The sequence below is a fragment of the Martes martes genome (genome assembly GCF_963455335.1).
Source record: "Martes martes genome assembly, chromosome: 7".
NCBI lineage: Eukaryota > Metazoa > Chordata > Mammalia > Carnivora > Mustelidae > Martes > Martes martes.
The window spans coordinates 112,581,523-112,599,158 of NC_137894.1; the positions used below are offsets into that span (position 1 = coordinate 112,581,523).

Here is a 17,636-nt window from a genome sequence, read left to right on the forward strand (position 1 = left end):
CAAATATGTTCAGATGCATCTTAATTCTCTGGTTAGCCTTCCATTATTTAGCTAACACCTCTCAGACCCAATTTACTCAGCACTTAGAAGGAACCAATTAGTGGTTTAAGCTCCAAAAGAAGCCCGTTTCCTCTTTTCTGTGTTTTGAATGACCTGTAGGTTTTGCCAGATAATTTGCCCCGCAGATGAAACTGATGAAAGTCAGAACTGGGGTTTTCCTACCTGTGCTTATCAGTCCTCCCCTGAACCACAGTCTGTTCTTTCGAGAGCTCTAATAATTAATTTGGTCTCTTTCTTCTCCCTTCCCCCACTTTCTCCCTGTCTGTTCACAGGTTATCTTGACGAATCAAATTACTACGCATCTAAGCGGAGCCCTAGCTTCTCAGGCAGACCTGGTGTCTCCAGCTGATGATTTGTCCCTGTCTGAAGGTAAGGGATCTGTCCTAGAGGGGCGGAAACTTGACACTGACGTATATCCCCACCGCCTCTCCTCTCTGCCCCCTGTGGCACTGGGAGACTGGGCGGAGGGGCCCTGGCCAGTGAACCCAGCCGGAGCCTGGCGATTCAGGCTTAGCCAACTTCCGAGGCATCTGATTCCCTGCATTTGGAGAGGCTCATGCCCTGTCTCTACAGGCCAGCTTCCTTTTTCATCCGAGTGCGTCGCCCTCACAGACATCCGTAACCTCCACCTTGAAGACTGTCACACCTCCATACGTTGATTTTGGGTCCTTAGTATAAGGCCAACTGCTAAGTGACTTGAGACGGATGCTCACAGGTTGCTTTACTGGTGTTTGCATAGGAGTTCAGCCTTTTGTCTGTGCTGGGTGCTTTTAGACTGGCTAAAAATGTACACCATTGTCATGTGTTAGAGATGTGACGTTCCTGACCAGCGTTACCGAAGGGTTAAGAGAAACTCTCTACGTTGGTAAATCAGCAAAATTTTCTCCACCCTCCCATGCTAGCAAAGGTCAGGCTGGCTATGGTTTACGTAGCTAGGGGAATTACACCACCGAGCCAGTGGGTGGTTTCTAGCTTTATTGAAAGTTCTTATGTGACATTTCTGAGTTCTGCTGGCTGTGGGTTGGATACACGTGCATAGCTGTGATAGACCCCTCTGCACTTCCATTTTCTGAGAAGTGTTCATGAGGGAGCAGATGGCATTTTGTAGGCTTGTAAGGCTCCTGACCGCCCAGGTGGTCTTCCGTGGATTGGCCGCAGTCTATGGACTCAAAAACTGGAAGGGCCACAGCCCTGCTTCTTGGGGGTGTTTTTCAGAGTGAGAAACTACTTATTTATAAAACCTGTAAAATGCTCTGTGTCCTCTATTTCCACATTTAGTGTTATATCATCCCTCCCCGTCATCACCGGGACTAAAAACCCAAATCATTTACTCTTCCTCCCTCCCTGAATTCCTCTCCTCTAGTCTTCTTGGTTCTTCTTTCCAAATGTATTCTTCCTCTGCCCCCTCTTCTTTATAATTTAAAAAAAAAAAAAAAAGTCTATGGATAATACACATTTTTTTAAAGTAGGCTCCTTGCCCAGTGTAGGGCTTGAACTCATGACTCTGAGATCAAGAGTGGCCTGCTCCACCAACGGAGCCAGCCAGGTACCTCTTCTTTGTGATTTGTATTGTGATCAGCTGACTTATTAAACTCACAGTGGGATTACTTATATAAATTCCAAAATGGCCCTCCCAACTCCAGCCTCTACCATCTCCGTTCTGCCACTACAAATGAAACTCTCCTAATCTGGCTTAGTTTTACCGTGTCACTCTCCTACCCAGAAGTCTGGAAACTGTATCAGCCTGTTTTCTGAGAATGGGCTAGATTCAGTTTTAAAATATTCAGGAATTTGTGGTTTGTGAGCCTGAAATCAGCCAGGGTAGAAATATTTACACCATGGGAATCTGCACATGCTAAAAATCAGGATTTTTGTTTTTTCGCTTTCTTTTCTTTTGTGTGGATTAGTTTCCAAAACACCACTACATACGGTGCTTCCTCACTCCTCACAGTCTGCCCTGTCCCACCATTCCCCTTGGTTCTTGCCAGTGCCTTCCAGGAAGCTCCCACATCAAGCATGCTGACTTTCTGCCTGCCCCTCCCCATTCCTGCCCCTAGCCACTGCAGGGACGGCTTGTCCTATCTAGAATAGCATTTCCCTTTTTTACTTCTACCGCTTCCTCTCTTCCCAAATCCTCCAACTCAGTCAAAGTTTATTTAAAGACCACCTCTTCCCACAAAACCTCCTTGTTTGTTCCAGTCTGCACTGGTCTCGCTCCCTCTTCCTCCTCTGTGGCCCTTCTACCTGCTTTGCTTTATAGAGAAAAGGTCCAGGAAAATTAATTTAACTTTTCATGGTTTCCTGACTAGATTGGCAGATTTTTTAAGGGCATGGGCTATCTTGGATTCTTTTTGTATCCTGAGTGACTAGCTAAGTTCTAGGCACGTAATAGGCAGTAAATAAATGCTAAATGGGTACCATAGTAAATACTTTGTAAATAGGAACCATGAGATTCACATAAAGCACCTCATTAAAAATTGTTGTAATTATTTCACACACACATACACACATATTTATTTAGGTTTGAGGAGAAAAAAAATATCTTGTTTCCTTATTTAAAAACCAGTCAGTAACAGCATTTTGCTTTGTCTTGGCTTCCTGGTTTATCTCAAGCAAAGAAGGGGAACAGGACAGATACAGAGGTAATTGTTTGGGGGCTCTGTGTAACCGCTTCCAGAAAATGGTAAAGTTGTTCTCATGACAAGGGAAGACTTACCAGCTCATCCTTAGACAACTTTTTAAAATTATGAAATCCTAGGGAGAATGGAAACAATTGATTTTTCTAGATCTTTCCTGTGCATAGCTGAGCAGGTAAAGAGGCTATAGAAATATTTTTCCTGAAGTCTATAATGAAGTTCCTTACCAGTGAACTAAAATGGACAATTTTCTTAAAGCATTTATACCTATCCAAATACATTGCAATGGTTGTTAATACCACTGTGGTTAATAGGTATCAGTTACTTTGTTATTTCCGGGATCCATTGTACCAACTTTGCTTTTGTGTTACTAGCCCTGTGATCTTGGGCAGGTCTTTCTGTGACTTTGGGCCTCAGGATGGAAATACAAAATTGCCTAAGTCTTTTCTAGCTCTCCCATCTGAAGATCAGGAGCACTCACTTGTTGACAGGGTCTTAGAATTCTGACCTATGGAGTGGGCAGAATGGCCTTGCATTTCCTAGACTACGCTTGGTAGAAAGGATCTACAGGAATCTCAGCGCTGATACTTCAGCATACCTGGAAGAGCCTCCTTGCCCCACATTACCATCTCCTCACTCTGTAAACCATTCTGGTCTCGTCCATCTGTCTCTCGTGCTCTCTGCTCTCTCCCGCATGGACGTGTACACAAGAAGACGCATGCACAAACCAGTGAGAGTGAGAAACACTGGAGAGGTGAGCTCCAGGTCCACCCTGTCGTGTAATAGAGTTCAGCCGCAGAGCAGAGGGCACAGCTTCAACAGTGCTCCCTTGAAAACAGTTGTGGGGTGAGAACAAGCAGCCAAGAGCAGCCAGCGATAAAATGATCTGAGTTGACCTAAGGGGTATACCCAGCAGGGGCCAATTCAGGGAGATGAAGTCCCTTCTGCTCTGATGCAGAGCTGGGAATATAAGTGACCTGGCCCATCGGAGAGATCTCTTCCACCCCAGCGGATCCTGTACTATTAATATCTGCCAGCTGCAGGCCCAGAGCATCCCCCTGCTGAGATCAAAAGAGCCCCTATCTTAGCTGGAACAAGGTCATCTTCACAGAGCTGTAAAAGCCGAGCCCTGGCTGGCTGCAGGAACCCCTATGGGGGAGGAGAAGTCAGGAGATGGGGAGGTGTTCTCTCACGCTCCTTTAATCTCGGCTGACCAGCTGTTGCCCTCCCAGTGTCTGTAAAGTTGAGAGTTCTTTGTTTTTGTGTTGCTAGTTTTTTGGGTTGTTTTTTTTTCCCTCTTTATTAAGCTTACGGCTGAGTTGTTGCTTGGATGATGTAGACCATGTTCACTGCTTGGGTCCAAGGTATGATTCCCTTCATTGGAGTTTCATTCTGCTGTTGGATTATCCAGCTCCCAGGTAGGAGAGCCAAAGAAGAGAAGAGTGGACCCCAGAGGTCAAGGACTTTTCTCAACATCATTCCTGCCCCGTAGTTTTGTGTCCAGAGAAGGAATGAGGGCAAATTGATTTTTTTTTCTATTTAACTGAAATAACTTCCCTTAGGTGCAGTGTGCTTGTCAGTTTTCAGCCTGCCTCTCACAAACATTATTTCATTCAGTGGGGAGAATGGAACCTTCAAGACTTACACAAACTGACCAAAATTCACTGCCCTGTGAACCTAAGGGCAGAAATCCAGATTTCTGGTTTTAGAATCTACATTGTTCTTGACCAGGCACTGTGAATCAAAGTATTTTCTTCTTTAGTTTTTTGTTTTGTTGACAGAAACTCAGGCAACTAGATTATTACAAAGTTGAGTGACTGATTATTGACTAGGTTACTATGACTGTTCTGTGGCCAAGGACATGTTTCTTAGATGCCCTTGCCAATTCTTCCTGGTGGTCATCAAAAATACTAAGGATGACTGGATCTCTCTCCTAGGGAGTATCTCTGTTCCCCATAATGATCAGTAGAGAAAGGATCTAACAGTCCAGCTGGCCTACGACTCCATACCCTGTTCTGAAGTCACCTGGGATTTGGGCTGAAGGACCGGCTGGGCTCCTGTCCACATAAGCACAGTTGGTAGGTGAGGTTGACGTATGGCGACAGTGGGCCCTGTGCAAGATTGAAGCTCTGCTCAACGCACACCATCGGCTTTCTCTCCTCTGATGACTTAATGGGATAGCAGTCACTTCAGTGTGGTGACATGGCCCGTTTCAGGAGCCCCAGATGGCTTCATGGAAAGGAAGACATTATCAGGCTGCCATCCTGGCATTTCCAGCATCTGGCATGTTAGTATCCTTTTATCTGCATTAATAGTTTTTGATAGATAATAGCACTCAAAAACTAAAACTTGAAAGTGCGTGGATGGGTAAAGGAAAGAACACAAGAGAAAAAGCAGTACTCACTAGAACCAAGAGTGCTTTCTAGTTTTAGCAGTAGAAGCCTTTCTGTTCCAATTGAATTGATGGCTGATTTCATGTGCAAGAGAAAGTATTTTGGGATTCATACTCCTTAACAAACCATCCCTGCAAAAAGCTGGAGTCCATTTGAAAGATTATATGCCAGTGCATGGCTTGTGTCTCTTCTAAAATAAATTCAACAAGCAAGAGCAGCTCGGAATGGTTGGGCCGAATCAGGGTCTCATGGTTGTGAAAGAAGCAGACTTCAAAGCATGGTATGAATTTTCAAGTTTTATTTCCACTCTTGCTTTCCAGCTGGATCTGCTCTGGATTTACTGCAGGATGTTTGAAAATGTGGCTCCCTGCTAATCTCAGACAGTTGCTATGATCAATGGTTTCTTTCATTTCCGATAAAAAACACTGGTGTTTCTGCTTAAATTGTGTGTACTTTCAGCTTTATTATTATAGTTGTAATTTATTGTCCAGCATTACCCAAATTTGTAATCCATTAACCACAGACTTTGGGGTGGGTTGGTCAAGTTAGCAGAGCTCTCTCCACACTTTAGTTCCGAGGCCCTTCCACAGCCCAATCCCAAACTAAAAATGTGCCTCGGTTTGGGTAGGACCATGTACAAATGAGTATGGGTGGGGCAGCTTTAAAAATCCACCTCTCAGGGGTATGGTACAGGTTGGCTCTAATTACTGCTTTGAAAACATAAAATGTCACCACGTGACAATGAGGTTAATGTTAACGACTGTGATCAGTATTGCCGACCTTAACATTTTTATAGTATTTTGAAATGTCCTAAAATGACAAATCACTTAAACCACCTCAAGCAAACGAAGCATGAAGGAGAGAAGGGAACTGCTCAAAGGCCACACAATAAGTGAGAAGTGGTGGTGCCAGGAACAGAAGTTAGAGCCCCTCCTGCAAATTCCTAGATTTGGCTACAGCTGCCTCTTGGGAGTTTTGGATAAAAATGTTTAAATGTCCTGGTAACCTTTCGATTTCTGATTCCAAAGTCACAGACATATACCAACATACAACCTCACATCCTTCTGTTCACAAGGGACACACACCTACCCATACTCCACCCTCCCTAGTATTCAAGAATCCATGGCACTTAGCTGGGTGTATTTTACTTCCAGCAACTGTTCAGATGCCATGAAAGGCCTAATTTATAGAAAAAGATTAAGAGCACCCAAACCCTGTGTTTTTAGCTAAAGAAAGTCTACTTACTATTATGTGAGGTAGGGGCAGCTAGAGTTGAGAGAGGGTGGGCAGATCCTACAAAGGTCTGACAAGCTGTAAATCTCAAAAGGGAGAGGAACTTGTTGAATATGTCCAGCAGGGAGACCAGGAGTAACAGGATCAAGACAGAGGGACCAACAGGAGAAAGGGAACATTGAAGTCAGCCACCAGGAAGTATTTCTTGGTCCGGAGCTCTGTTTTGCTAGCAGTAGTCTGCCAAAGAGAGACACATTTGAAGCATGAGGTACATTACGATCAAATGAGATGAGAGAGAGTTTTCTTGGGGTGCAGTCTTTGAGGTGGTTCGTGGGAGGGCTGGACTAGATGTTTTGAAAGTATTTTCCTCTTACCCTCAGACTTCTTCACTACTTAGGATTTACTGGCTAGTTTCCCAGACCTGCACATGTTCCTGTTAACATCTCAGTGTCATGAAGGCAGAAGGGACGAGAGCACCAAAGCCAGTTTTGTCAATTGTCTCAACTACAGAGATGACGGGGCCAAAAGCCCAAGAATGGGATGCCAAGAGGGGGTGTGATCCCAGAGGGCTTCAAGTTGGAAGGATTTTCTGAGACAAGATCCATGTTTACCATCATCAAAGAGAATTCAGTACCAAATATGAGAGGCCTCTAGGTCAGAGATCATAGAGGAGGGATGAATGGCTGGTTTCTAGGAGTGGTGCCCAGAGAATAACTTGGTTTGCATTGTAATGTGGCATGAAAAACTTTCAGAATGCATTTGTAATGTTTACTAGGATTTGGGGAGGATTATAACAAGGTCTGGCAAGGTGGTCTAGCCCAAGGACAGTCCTGCTGAGCTCTGACCTAGGCTCAGATCTCTCTGAGGGCTTTGCTTTTCCTCATTTTTCTGATAAGCCACTAAATAAATTCTAGTTGGATTAAGCTGCATTTCATTCAGTCATACTGACATTTCCTATGCAATAGCGGCATTCCTGCATATATTAGCATAGTTTTAGAGCTATGGCCCCTCCAAAAAAAACTTTTTGGCTAGATGAAGAGACTTTCAAGTGCCTTCCAGCTGATGATTTTATGAGTTGTGGAGCCCCTACTATATGCACGATGTTAATGTTACAGGAAATCCAGAAATGAGCAAGATATGGTCCTTGCCCACAAGATATTTACAGTGTAGATTGAGAATAGTTCTAAAGGTGAATATTATTAGGTAGAATGTGGGTGGTGCTTTCAGATGAGAAAGTATGCACCAGAGCTTCCAAGATTTAGGAAGAGGAGCACATCTCTTTCAGCAGAGGGGAACCTGAAGGGTCCAGGGAGGAAAAATGTAAGGACAGCCCTTAAGGGATAGGTAGGATTTCAACAGGCAAAGAAGAGTAGAGATCAGGAAATGCTGTGAACTAAGGCATTAAGTTCAAAATGGGCCATGCCCTGCCCTTATCTTTTGTCCTTCTCTGCCCCCCCCCCCCCATTTGTTCTAGCCTCAAAGCCCACTCTCCTGTTTTTCAAATTCACCAAAGTGTTTCTGCCTCTGGGCTTTTCCATTTGTTATTCCTACTGACTGGAGCTCTGGTCCAGATCTCTTCTTGGGCTCCTCCCTCACTATGTTCAGTCTTGCTCAAGTGTCATCTCAGAGATGTCTTCCCTCACCTCTCTATCTAAGATGGGGCCCCTACCCCTATCCCATCCTCTTCTACCCCCAAGCATGCTTCATTTTTCTTCATTGCCCTTATCACTACCTGACCTCATATTATAAATTTGTCTGTGGGTTCACTGTCCTCCTTTGCTTTCATATAATCTCGTCAAAGGCAGGGACTTTGTCTAGATCACTCCTGTATTCTGTAGTTCCTGGCGAGTACCAGATAAATATGGAATCTGTGCTGTAGGAAAATGCAGGATATGCTGGGAAGAGGACAAAGGAGCCTAATTTGCCTGGGGAAGTCTCTTATAATAAACCTAGAAGTAGATTGGGACCAGACTTTGAATGCCAGAATGAATTTAGATTTTATGCTGAAATGATCGTAACTATATGCTCTCAATACTATCTAGATGAGATGTGTAGGATGGTTTTAGAGATAGGGAGATTGGAAGTAGGGAGACAATGAACTCATTCATTTAGGGAAATGGGGGCACTCAGTATGTACCAGGAACTAGACTTAGTGCTAAGAATACAGAGATGGAAGAATGGCATTCTGGATAGAGGATATATCATTATCAAAGATATGCTGGGAAAAGCATGGTCATATGAAGAACTGCAATAATTCCTATGGCTGGGAGCGCAGGGGTGATGTTAGAGAAATGCAAGTGATGAGACTTGAGAAGTACGCAGCGTGGATCGTGGACATCTGGCATGCCGCGTTAGGGAGTTTATGATTTTTCCCAAAGCCCCTGTGAGAAGAATGTGAGGATAATCCATTGGCAACACGTCATTTCCTTGATCAACATGATTGATGAGGCTTATTTGACTGGCGAGGAACGTTTCTTTCCTCCCTTACAGTTCCATGTGCATCCCTTCCAAAGCCACAGGCTCAGTCAGAGAAGATGGATGATCTCCCTAGATAGAAAAGGGCTGTTCTTTAGTCAAGGATATGGAGTCGTTGTGTTTCCACACCAGAACCTTTATTCCAGTGGTTCTCAAACTTCAGCATTCATCAGAACCACCGTGCGGGGATGGGGGGGTGGATGGGGTGGGTATTAACCTATACATTGCGGGGCTCCCTCTCTAAGAGTTTCATTCAGTTTTGGGAGGGGCCAGATAATTCGCATTTCTAACAGATTCTCAGGAGTTGTTGTTACTACTGGTCTAGGGAGCATACTTGGATAACCACTCTTTATTCAGTAAATCTCTTATCTGTGTAAGGCACCAAAAATATCAAGATTAATGTGTCTCCATCTGAGCTCTCAAGGAGACTATCTTAAGAGTGGAGATAGGCATGCTGGAAGGACTCATGGTAGCCATATGCCTTTAATTGGGTCACCAGGCTTTGTCTCGGGTCTGTGACTGTGTAGTTACTAGACTATTCAGGGCCCTTTTGGTAGCAAGAAACAGAAACCCAGTCAAGTTTGCTTACAAAAAGTTAGGACTTTTAATAACAGTAGCTAAAAGTATGCGCCACATATTGTATGTCTGGCTTGTGCATCCATTGTTGCATTTAACCCTTACAACAACCCTCTGAGGTGGATGGTAATCATTATCCTATTTTATAGATAAACTGAGACTTAGAAAGCAACACAATTACTTGACAGAGTCAGGATTCCAACTCAGAAGTCTGGCTCAAGAACTTACATTTTTCTCCACTAGGTTCTTCTGCAAGGATACATGGCTACGTGCAAATAGGAACTAAATATGGCCTGATTACACAGGAATTGGAAACAGGTCATTCTCTTCATTTTTCTCATCCCTACCTCAGCTTTAATGCACTGGCCCTTGACCTTATGATCTGATTGGTCCAGTTTACCTTTTTACACCTGGTAATTCTGCGATGAGTGGTCCTTTGGTCCTGTCACCCATGGCCGAGAAGTCATATGAATGTGGCGAGTACACCTATCTTTTCAGTGAGTGTATGGATAAGGGGCACTCTTCTCTTACAACAGGTTATGGATGAAGGGCAGATTTCCCCACCCCAACATAATATCAAGTTAAAGAACTTTGTCCAACTAAGCAGTTTGCTTATAAACCCAGAGGTGTACGTACCTCTGTCAATCCCATCAGTCACATCCATTCTCAGAATCCTCTCCTTCTTGATCAACTTTTGGTATTATTTACCTATTGCTTGTCTATGCCTTTGTGCCAATACACTGCTTAAAAACAAAAACAAAAAAAACAATAACATTTGAAAATATTTTTTTCCAGTCCCAGATAACCATCTGATTCCTCCTTAATTTTCTTTATAACTACAGTCAACCCTAGAATTTTTTTTCAGGGATGAGAGAGGTCTCTTCTATTTATCTGGAATCTACTGCCTATTTGAAATAATATTATCTGATGAGACATGAGGCCTAATCCTGCCTGTGTACAAGTCACCTCCTGTTCAGGGACATGTGACCAGCACATTAGTGCAGACTATATCCTGTGCTTGGCCAACATTTACCACACTGCTTAAGACAAGATAAGCCAGAGAAGCCAAGATGGCAGCTGGGTAATAGAAAAATGTTCAGTGGAACATCCTTTCCACAATTTATGATATGCTAGAACAGAATTACTCCCTACACTCAGGAGAGGGTCTGAGTTTTATGGGTTAAATGTGTGTGTGTGTGTGTGTGTGTTGGGGAGGGGTTTCTGTGTTTTAACAGAAGACAGTGAGGTCTTTCTGGGTTCTGATATTGATTTTCTTAACCATATTTCTAAACTAATAGACCCACACAAGCAGCTAAGAGAGTATTACTTCTAGTCATAGAGGATGGATGGTACCCCAGCGGGCTGAGGAATAAGGAGACAAACTTCTTTTTGTTTTTAAATACAATATATGGATAAATGAGGCCAGAAGCAAAATAAATTGCTTCTAAGTTAAGTGACAAAGAGAATATACCCCCAAGAAAGCTATAGACAAGAGATAGAATCAGTGATTGAAATCTTTAAAGGTAGAGCCCAGGAAATAAAGGTCAATGAATAAGTGGCTGCTAGAGTTGAAGGGGTAAATCCAAGGCCCAACCAGAAAGATCCTCCTGACTCCTTCAGGGACCAGCCTGGAACCAAGGGAAATAGCTTGTGTTATCTTGTGTTCATTAGAAGGTAAACTGCTTCAGGATAAGAGCCTTTGTCTCCTTTGTTCACTACTGGATCATCAGAGCCTACAATAATGCCTGGTATAGTAGTTACTCAATAAATACTTGATGACTGATTGAGGCACCTACAGCTGCAAAGTGAGGGCAATCAAAGAATTATTTAAAGCTTTAGATATGTATTTACCTTAAAGAAGCATGAAACCACTATTGTGATTTTTCTCACCGGACATAATCGTATATGCTCTAAAATTCCTCCAAAGTGCAGTCAGCTTTAACTATGTACCTGCACTGAGTGTGCATGATAAGTAACATTGGGCAGTGCAGGGAAAGTGTCAGAAGGGAAAGAACTGGAGCCCAATAACTCTGCCTTTGAAGAGGAACTCTCTCCCATTTACAGCAGCGTGGTAATGGAAGCTGTTGAGTCTGATATACAGTATGGGTATTTCTGAGGGGCTTACTACCTACTGGGTCCTGTGCTCGGCAGGTGCTAAGGGTACAGAGGCAGAAGCTACAGTCCCTGCTCTTTCCGAAGCTCGCAGTCAGGTGGGAGGAAGTGTGATGGACAAGTAAGCAAAGTGTGCTCTGATGACCGTGGGTGCTGGATACTGCTGGGCGGTACACGGGAGTCCTGGTTTGGGAATGAGAGTTCTCCAGGAACGCTTTCCAGTGAGGAGACCCTTGAGCTGTATCTTGAAGGACCCGTAGCGGTTTCCAAGAGAAGAAAGAGGACGGGAAGGTGCTCCTGGCCTTGAGAAAAACCCATGTAAAGTGTGCCACACTCTAGGCTGCCACAAGGAGCCCTGTGGGAGGGGTGCTATGGCTGGCAGGGAAGAGGTCCGTCTGTTGAGATAGGCAGGGGTGGGTTGTGAAAGGTGCTTCTCATCATATTGGCCACTTTGAATTCTTTCTTGAGGGGGAGCAGGGAGCCACTGAAACAGGCCAGAGACAGGATGATTTTGTGGTTCCAAGAGATTTCGCAGGGAGTGATGTACAGGTTAGAGGAAATGGGGATGAAACTAGAGAATTAGGATTTTGATCTCTTTGAGGGGAATTACTTTTGGGTGGGGATAGCTTTAGATTTCTCAAGGTAATGGGAACTTTATAATAAGCTTTAATTAACCATTTTGAAGTCTGGGTGGCCAGGTGTGGCTTTGGTTTCCCACTCATCAGCCTGGGGGGGATTTCTTGGTGCACTGGGGCACCTGAGTAGCATCAGGTGAGCTCTCCCTCTATCAAGGCGTCTTATAAGTAGACACGGCTTATCTGTCATGTTTTTGCTAGGTGGTGAGAGAAAATAGCCAATGGTTTAAATGGCCCTATGGAAATTAGTATCTGTTTCGTGTTCCTTTTTGCTAGCAAGAGTAAGGAGCGTCCATTATGTGTCAGACATTGTACTGAGCATGAAAATTCCCAACAGCTTTGTGGGGTTCATTTGTTACCTCCACTTCAGAAACAAAGAAACTGAAGCATGGAACATTTACATAAGCTGCTGATGGCCAGCTAACTAGCGATTAGCTGGGATTCAAACCCAGAGAATCTGGCTCGGGGTCTGTGTCCTTGATCAGTACATTATACTCAGTTCTTCTTTTTTTTTAATCTTCCTTTTTTTTTTTAAGATTTCGTTTATTTATTTGTCAGAGACAGAGAGAGAGTAAAGCAGGGGGAACAGCAGGCAGAGGCAGAAGCAAGCTCCCTGCTAAGCAAGAAGCCAGATGCAGGACTCAACCCCAGAGCCCTGAGATCATGACCTGAGCTGAAGGCAGAGGCTTAACCGACGGAGCCACCCAGGTGTCTCACGTTATACTCAATTCTACAAGATGATCATACCGCTGCCTCACTGAGCTTCTGGTCACAGATCTCTGCCTGCCGTTGCCAGAGTAGAGAGGGTCCCATGCTAAGTGATATGATAATTATGGCCATTTCTTTGTAAGCACCCTGAAGTCTCTTTACAGACAGACATTAGGGAAGAGGTGTTTTTAAACAGCAGACAAGCCCCTGCCTTCGGAATGAGGAGACCTGTGTTCAAGGGCCTCGGCTCCCTCATCCGGATGTGTAGAGTGTAGTAGTGGGTGATGTCTTGCAAAGCTGGCTTCTTCAAAGGGCAACTGATACTTTCTTTTTCAAGTTTCAGACAAGCTTCTCTGTTTCTTCTTTAAAGATGAACAAAGCAAAACCCTAGGCTGGACTAAACCCTCTGTGTACATTTTGGCACATTCCTTCGTCACTGTTATTATTACATTGGTTATGTAGAGCAGCAATCTTCACATTTTTTTGAATCCGCAAACCAATCGTCTTTAAGCACACTGCCCAAAATATGAAAAACTGCTCTGTAAAATATAGAGCTACTATGCCATTAGGTTATATAAAACACACCAGAAATAGAGGTTTAAAAAAAATGAAATAGATTCTAATACTTTCATCCCACATCCCAGTGAGTCATCATATGTATGCCTGCCACTGATGTCATGGGGACAGTTCAAATTTCTCCCTTCCTTGGGGTGCCTGGGTGGCTCAGTGGGTTAAAGCCTCTGCCTTTGGCTCAGGTCATGATCCCGGGATCCTGGGATCGAGTCCCGCATAGGGCTCTCTGCTCAGCAGGGAGCCTGCTTCGTCCTCTCTCTCTCTCTGTCTGCCTCTCTGCCTACTTGTGATCTCTGTCAGTCAAATAAATAAATAATAAAAATCTCAAAAAAAAAAAAAAAAGAAAGAAAGAAATTTCTCCCTTCCTTGTTTTCATTGCAAAGCTCTCTTGTCCCGAAAAGAAGGAGACTGAGCCCAAAACTTAAGCATCGGCTCCATTCTTTCAATTGTTCGTTCATTCACATATGAAGCATCTATCAGGTAAAAAGCTTGCCGGGTGTTCAAGGGCCACAAGAACAGTATCAGGCTTGGCCTCTGCCCTCCAGAACCTAAAGGCTAATTCTAATTTTTGTCAGCCTTATCTCGGAATCCTAGAATTCCTGCGTACTGTAATGAAGCCAAACCTACATCTAAATGGGTTGTACCTGTTGCACTACAATGAATAGGACGGGAAAAGATAAGAAAAGAAGGAAAGGCCAGCGTGTGAGGTCCACACATACTAGACAGTGAAAGTCCCACTGAGCGTGGCACTTAGTGAATTGCCAGGATGAGGGCGGCAGATTTTTAAATGTCTGGGGCACTCGTGGAAAGGAGAGACCATCACGATCTTGCAGTGGCGTGGGCCACCATCTTAGGAGAGTAGGACACAATGAAGATGGGCTCCCTGACCTGTCTGTCCTGAATCACAGTGTATGTAGGACCCTATGTATCAGCCCGCGGACAGCCTCCATCGCTCATAAAGGTACAGGCGGCACATCAGCCGCATGTTTCGCTGAGAACTCGCCAGGCTGGCCAAGGTAGCTCTGTGTAACTTAGCACCTGTGGTGGGGGACTGTTTTTCTTGGCCAGCTGTTTCATGAGCACCAAATCAGATAAACTGTGCTTGGTTCCTATGCTCTCTCCAGACACAAACAATTAAGCACATCCTGCGAACAGTCGTGTTAGGGAACCTGGCTTTCCTGTGCTGATCATCTAGTTTTCCTGCCCCTCAGGGTCAGAGTTTGGAGAGGTGGTTGAGGCAACCTGGAGTACCTGGTTGAGCTGTTAACCCTTAAAAGGGGTTTAGCTGTTCACTAGATATATTTGAAAATGGTTTGCAGCCAAAGCCTTACCATGTATGGTGGTTTTCAATAATTACCAAAATCACGATTTCATTAATTTTACCGTCTATTCCGGGCTGGCTTAGAGAAGTTGGAGATTGCAGCTGATGGATCCTTTTCTGGTTTTGTAACCAAGCTGCGTTCTTAGGTTGAACTAGTCACGTCGCACATCTTCGTTTATTCATCAGTGAACTGGGGTAAAGTTGCCCATGCCTTGGTGAAATTCACAAAGAAAACCTCATTTAGTTGGGTTTCAAATTTTGTGGGAAATCACTTTCCTTCATGAGGATTCACAGGTCAGCTGAGACTAGCATGACTGATTCTAGAAGAAGCCCAAGCTGAACCGCACTCTGAAGGAGTCATTGAGATGGGTACGCATGACCCAGCCTGGCCTTTGCCCAACAAGCATCGGGAACTATGGCGGGCATGGAGGAACTAGGATCTTGATATTTTGCCCTACAGATAAACATTCTTGCAATTCTAAGTGCAGGTGGAATTTGTGATAAGCGTGTATTAGTGAGATCTTTGAAAACATGTAAGTTAGTAATGCAATCTCTTTGGGAAGACGTAGGAACTTAGAGACTGAAATGAGATTCCAGGGCAAGGGCCTGGTGGAGAAGGAGCTAGGAGTGTGTATGTTGATCACTGGAGGACAGCTTACTGAGCACCAGGCCGTGGATTGCGCCATCAGGAAAGGAATCTAGAAAGGTGAGGAGACTCGTGAGAAAGAAGGTGACTTCTCTTGACAGGTCACTATTGTTCTGACTCAGTGAGGATGAGAAAGGAAAGCCAGAAACCTACATGACAGCTTCTTTTTTGGATTGGACAAAAATATTGATTCTTTTTTGTTTTTTCTATCTGGAATTTGACAGGGTCAGTTCACGTCTGGGTTTTCAGCACTTAATACAGGGCCCTTTTGTCTAGGGAGGCGGCTGGACTGGTTTTTCCTCCAGGCAGGTGCACAGAGGGCATTTATTGTAGCTCGAAACACAAACACCGAGCCCCTAGGCCCCGATCCACACACTCTCCAGCATGGCTCAAGGAAATAAAGTGAACAATGTCTCTTGCAACAGGCGAGCACTGTAAATGCCACTCCTGAATGAAATATTTCTTAAAACTTTGTATCCGTAACTCGATCATCTCTTAAAACTTAATTATATGTCGGGGAAAAGGAAGCCATTGGCTCCTCCAGCTGTCCAGGTTGAACAGGGTGCACAATAGAGCATATCCGATTCGCGGCCTCACTTAGGTAATCAGATTAATATCTCCTGAATTGAATTTACCCTTTTGATATGGAGTCTTTCAGCTGCCTTGTTTCACATCTCGAATTCTGACAAAGCTGTGCGGCCTTTGAGTAATTTCCCTGAAATCTATATGCGGGAAGCCTGTTCTCTTTCGAGCACTTTTTGGGACTTGTACCAATTAAATCTGATTCTGGCACACTTTTAATGGCATACTTTCCCCTGAGTCAACAACTGTTCCAAAAATCTGAGGTCATTTGTTTAATTTAAAAGCAAAGGTTATGAAACAACCATTTCAGGCTTCACCAGCCAAGGCCCTGTGGCTTTGAAAGGGGCGATGAGACAGGGGCAAGGCTAGTAAACTGGATTTCTTACACACAAAATAAATTAATTACTGTGTTTCTGTTAAATCAGTATCAAACCAGGTCTGTCCACACCCTCTCTGCCAACCTCCCTGTCCCTTTCTCTGCAAACACACCCCCTCCTCCTGGGGCTTTCATGCTCACAATTGAAGTTCACCCTCTTGCTGTTATTCTTGCAAAACAAACATCTGGACTGGATTTTTGTCAGCTGGAGTTGAGAGAGAACTGTAAATGATGCAGTGATTTTTTTTTTTCATCCTTATTAAATGTATTTATAGCCAGTCTGAAGCCAGGAAACATGTTTTTAAATGGCTAGCGCCCTTGATTGGAGGTTCTCAAGGAATGTACGGTGGACAGTGTTATTCCCCTTGCCATGTTCTAAATAATACAAAGATAGATTACATAATTTCCTATTTGGGTGGTTGTTGGATTTTTTGGGGGGGGGTTCCTGAAGGACCCTTCATTAGGACATCTCGTACATCAGAATTCTTCCATTGTATTAGCTTATCTAATGCACCTTTCTTTCCATCGGTGAGAGAAAAGGGAATGTAACTGGCAGAGTATTTCTGATTAATTACAGCGATGGAGAGGGAGTTTCTGGTTGTTTGAGACATAAACCAGTGGCATGGGCATTTTCTTTTGCCAAAAGAATACAACTTGGATCCTATGCCTACCTTTTCCACTTAACAACCTCTAGAATCCGAAAGCTGTAAATCTTAAAGAATCTTATTCATTTTCTCATTATTTAAGATAATAAAAGGCTCCACAAGGGGCTTAGGAAAATAATTTATAAAATACTTTGCTGTGCCCTTAGACCTTATTAAATCACAATGCCTTGGGGTTTATATAATTATTTAAGAAACAAAAACCTTCTAGAAGAGGCTGAGTCACATGACAATTTTTTTTTTTTTTTGAGATCCCTTCCACTTCTATGATTTGAGATGATTCTTTGATTTTCTTTCACTGTCACTTAAAAAAAGAAGAAGAAGAAGAAGAAGAAAGCTGTTTGGGAATGAGGGTTGCCACAGGCATTTTCTTCTCCAGGGAAGAGACTATTCTGCTTCCTGCCACCCAAGCCAGTCATTCCTCAGCTGGAACAATAGCGTTTAGTGTTCTCCATCTTGCTAAGCATTAGTTTCTGTTGTTATGAAAGTGAATTGAAACCAAATGTACTTTCTATTGGAAAAGCTGCCATTGATCTGAGCTCATGGGCAGTACTGAGCGGGAGGGTACTCGTAAAACAGAGGGGACATCCTTGCTGTCGTGTGACACACCAGCAATCTCTCTGCCAGCCCTCAGATGCAGCTCTATAT

General features: G+C 43.8%; 1 protein-coding gene across 6 annotated transcripts in view; it reads left to right on the top strand.

The window, feature by feature from the left end:
* RAD51B (RAD51 paralog B) overlaps positions 1–17,636 on the top strand; it is a 679,511-nt gene that overhangs the window by 411,222 nt on the left and 250,653 nt on the right. For 4 of the 6 annotated variants that reach the window (XM_080809116.1, XM_080809115.1, XM_080809113.1 and 1 more), the window contains exon 8: positions 333–429. In XM_080809116.1, coding sequence (XP_080665242.1) covers positions 333–429 — 97 coding nt within the window. Of the gene's footprint in view, positions 1–332; positions 1,482–17,636 lie in introns of those variants that run through there. The other 2 variants (XM_080809114.1, XM_080809112.1) reach the window with 1 other exon arrangement.